We start from the raw sequence: 3,201 nt of genomic DNA, 5'->3' as shown, positions 1-3,201 counted from the left end.
TAGACATGGTGAGGACAGAATTTAGACTCAGCTCTTATAATGCAAGTATGGTTTTCTTTCAATAAAGTAAATTAACTGATTCTTCTGGATTTTGCAGTCCGCTGTTGTCATGCTGTGTAGTACCACCCAGCACGAGGCCTATTAAAAAGGCCAGAAGCCAATTAGTTATACTTTCTGTCTGTCTAGCCACAATGCAATTGAAGTAAAATGGATGGATGATTTGTGCTTGCACTTCTCAGGTCCAACGTAAACTAGATATGAGTTGTCTCTAATTATCTTTCCTCTCCACTTGCTATTCACAGAGGACCAGCTGCCATCCGGCTTCCCCAACATTGACATGGGCCCTCAGCTGAAAGTGGTGGAACGCACTCGCACAGCTACCATGCTGTGTGCAGCCAGTGGGAATCCAGATCCTGAGATCACGTGGTTCAAAGACTTCTTGCCTGTTGACCCAAGTTCCAGTACACGCATCAAACAGTTGCGGTCAGGTAGGGGCCGGAAAAGAACAAAATATTATTGACAGATGCAAAAAGAATAATTATTCTGCTTCTTTAAAAGAAAACGTGGAACCAAAAGGCCTTTGTGTAGCTGTTACTGCTGTTGATGTTTGTGACGTCCTCATAGCTTGTCATTCTGTCTGTCTGTCCTGTGCATAGAGCTTTCTTTGATTCACACTGCATTGCTGTGACTATCTCCAATTCCTTTGATTATATTCTTAGAAGTGGCTCTTTCTCTGGGCCTATGCTAACCTCCATTTATTTTGTTTTTGTTTAATTTTCTTCTTGTTTTTCTTCTCTCTCTCGTTTTTATTTTCTATTTGGGATTCCATTCTGTGACCAATGTGTCAAATTGAAAGTAATCTCTGGGATTAGGCAATTCTTATGAAGCTTTTTTTTTTGCTGTCCTTGCTGGTTGTGCTGTGTGTAGGTGAGAAGGCGGCAGCCATTTTAACCCAGAGGAACCCATTGGCAAAGTGAACAAGTTGTATCAAGAACATCAGTGAACGTGGTATAAAACAAAACTGACCGGGCAAATTCTTTAACTTTTATACTAAGTTTAAAATAAACATATTTTAAAAAAGGAACTAACTTAATAATGTTCATCTAAACCACACATACTTCAGTGAGCTACACTGATCTGTACTCCTCACAAGATTGATCGCCCCAAATGGTTCAAAAATCTTTATTGCCATGGTTTTGAAAGTTAACTTTAGCAATCACCCTCTCCTTGTTACTTTGTGATTGTATGTTGCTCTTTATATTAACAAATAAATACTAATATTAATTTAAATAAGATAACAATGAATTGAATTAACCTCGTTTTCTAATGTGTTTAATCCTAAGTAAAACATTTAAGTCTTAATGTTACATAACAATGACTATGTAGCTGAATAATGTATTCTATAATGTTTTCTTTCTTTCTGTTTCTTAATCATAAAGAATCCTTTGGTAAGTATTTGGCTTCGAAGCCTAATTCACAAAACCCTCTCCAAACTAATGTCACAACAAGCTTAAAATGCATGCCTGCATTTTACTAACTGTTTAAAAAAACAACCCGCTGGTCCTACCCAATTGACCTACTCAAGACTGTTGTTGCTTTAATCCCCATCAGACAACCCTGCCCATAACCTAGCAACAGATGTTACCTACAATTCCTTAAGAATTCTTCATGCTCTTCCCTTCTGAACTATTCCAGTTTTCTGCATCCATTCTAGTCTTTCGGAGTTCCACATCTAACCCATATGGATACGACTCCTTAATGTGGTCATGTCTTGGCTTAGGATCAACCATGCTCATCAACCTGTAACAACTTCTCTAAATTGCTGTACGCGCTTTGGCACCATTTTGTCTATTTAAGTTGCCATAAACAGAGTTTTAAATTGTTTTTCTCAAGTAAGTAAACACCCAGAATGCCTGACAAGGATCTAATACACAGCAAGATGGACTAAGGTTTTAGCCAGTCTGTCCAGAGACAGCTTACCTTGTTATGTCTACTGTTGGGATGGTGAGGTTAATGTTGAGACTGTGCAGTTGTGGGTCTTTGCGATGAGGTGGTGAAAATGCATCAGTACAGTTGGTCTTCGTACCTCCAAGCCCTCTATGGGAAGAAACAGGCATCCTCCTACTCTTGATGGTTATCCACTGACTCGCATTGGAAAATGGAATACAAGGCAGCCAGTCTCCAGAGCAAATTCAATGATGCAAGAAGCTAATGGAACTGTGTTCTCTCCTCTTTCCCCATCGGGTCTATGTGCGTTCACACTCAGCTCTGATTTCTATACAAAACTACAACCTGATGAAATCTTGAGCTTTACCTTTGCAATGGCTACTATTTTAAACTGGTTTGCACTTATGTCGAATGATGCTGATTGCTTAACTGGGCCAAGAGTGTCAAGGGTCAGACAAGAAGAATGGCATCTTAGACTCAAGCCTCCCTCTGATGCCTACACAATCAGACCTTACCTTCAGTAGAGGAGGTGTCTCAATTTGAGGAAAGAAGGAATGGAACTGAGAGTGGACAGGAGCCCAAAACTGGGAGATACCATTCCCTTTTAAAAGCTCATCAAATTAACTGAATGATTCCTATGAGCTCCTTGAGCTGTACTTGCCAAACCTTGCTTCTTGATATTTCTATGAATTATTTATACATACTTTAGAAACAATGAAGTACTTTTGAAGCAAAGTCACTGTTTTAATATATTATAATAGAGCAAGTCAACAGGCTACACCAAGTATTCATCAGTAAGAGCTCCACACTTCACAATTTTCATTAATCATTGATCAGCCAGAGGGATAGCATTTAAATTAAGTGAAATGTATCCATCAATGCTTTTAATAACTATAATATATTAAAATTAGTGTGTTGGTCATGCGTTCCATTGAAAAATTCTATATCAGCATTTTTGAGGGGATTATTGCGTTCACCATACTGTTGTAGTTGAGCTCCCTGTCACACCAGGAGGAAATGGATGAATAGGATTTCCTGTGTGATCCTGATCATGGAGCCATCTTACAAGCTGCTGAGTCTCCAGTGCACAGTCATAGCCCTCCTTGGATTTATTGGGGATATTGCACAGGTCACCAATGTGTCCCCCAAAACCCACACCACACCAAATCCCAAAACTCACACCACACCAACTCCCAAAATGCCACCCCTCACCTCCCCCCTCAAAGAAACCCCACCGCCACACCCCCCCCACAC

At 39.8% G+C, this 3,201-nt stretch overlaps 1 protein-coding gene across 17 annotated transcripts in view; it reads left to right on the top strand.

Annotated features, from left to right (window-relative positions):
* The first annotated feature begins 282 nt into the window (after nt 1–282).
* Nucleotides 283–3,201, top strand: part of LOC122565203 (receptor-type tyrosine-protein phosphatase S-like) — a 210,088-nt gene continuing 207,169 nt past the window's right edge. For 9 of the 17 annotated variants that reach the window (XM_043720933.1, XM_043720934.1, XM_043720941.1 and 6 more), the window contains exons 1-2: nt 283–488; nt 1,440–1,448. In XM_043720933.1, coding sequence (XP_043576868.1) covers nt 338–488; nt 1,440–1,448 — 160 coding nt within the window. In that variant the 5' untranslated portion in view covers nt 283–337. The remainder of the gene's footprint in view (nt 489–1,439; nt 1,449–3,201) is intronic. The other 8 variants (XM_043720937.1, XM_043720929.1, XM_043720944.1 and 5 more) reach the window with 3 other exon arrangements.

This window comes from Chiloscyllium plagiosum, chromosome 31 (assembly GCF_004010195.1).
Source record: "Chiloscyllium plagiosum isolate BGI_BamShark_2017 chromosome 31, ASM401019v2, whole genome shotgun sequence".
In the NCBI taxonomy this organism is placed as follows: Eukaryota; Metazoa; Chordata; class Chondrichthyes; order Orectolobiformes; family Hemiscylliidae; genus Chiloscyllium; species Chiloscyllium plagiosum.
The sequence above is the reverse complement of the archived record's forward strand: the minus strand, read 5'-3'. Positions and strand labels throughout refer to the sequence as shown.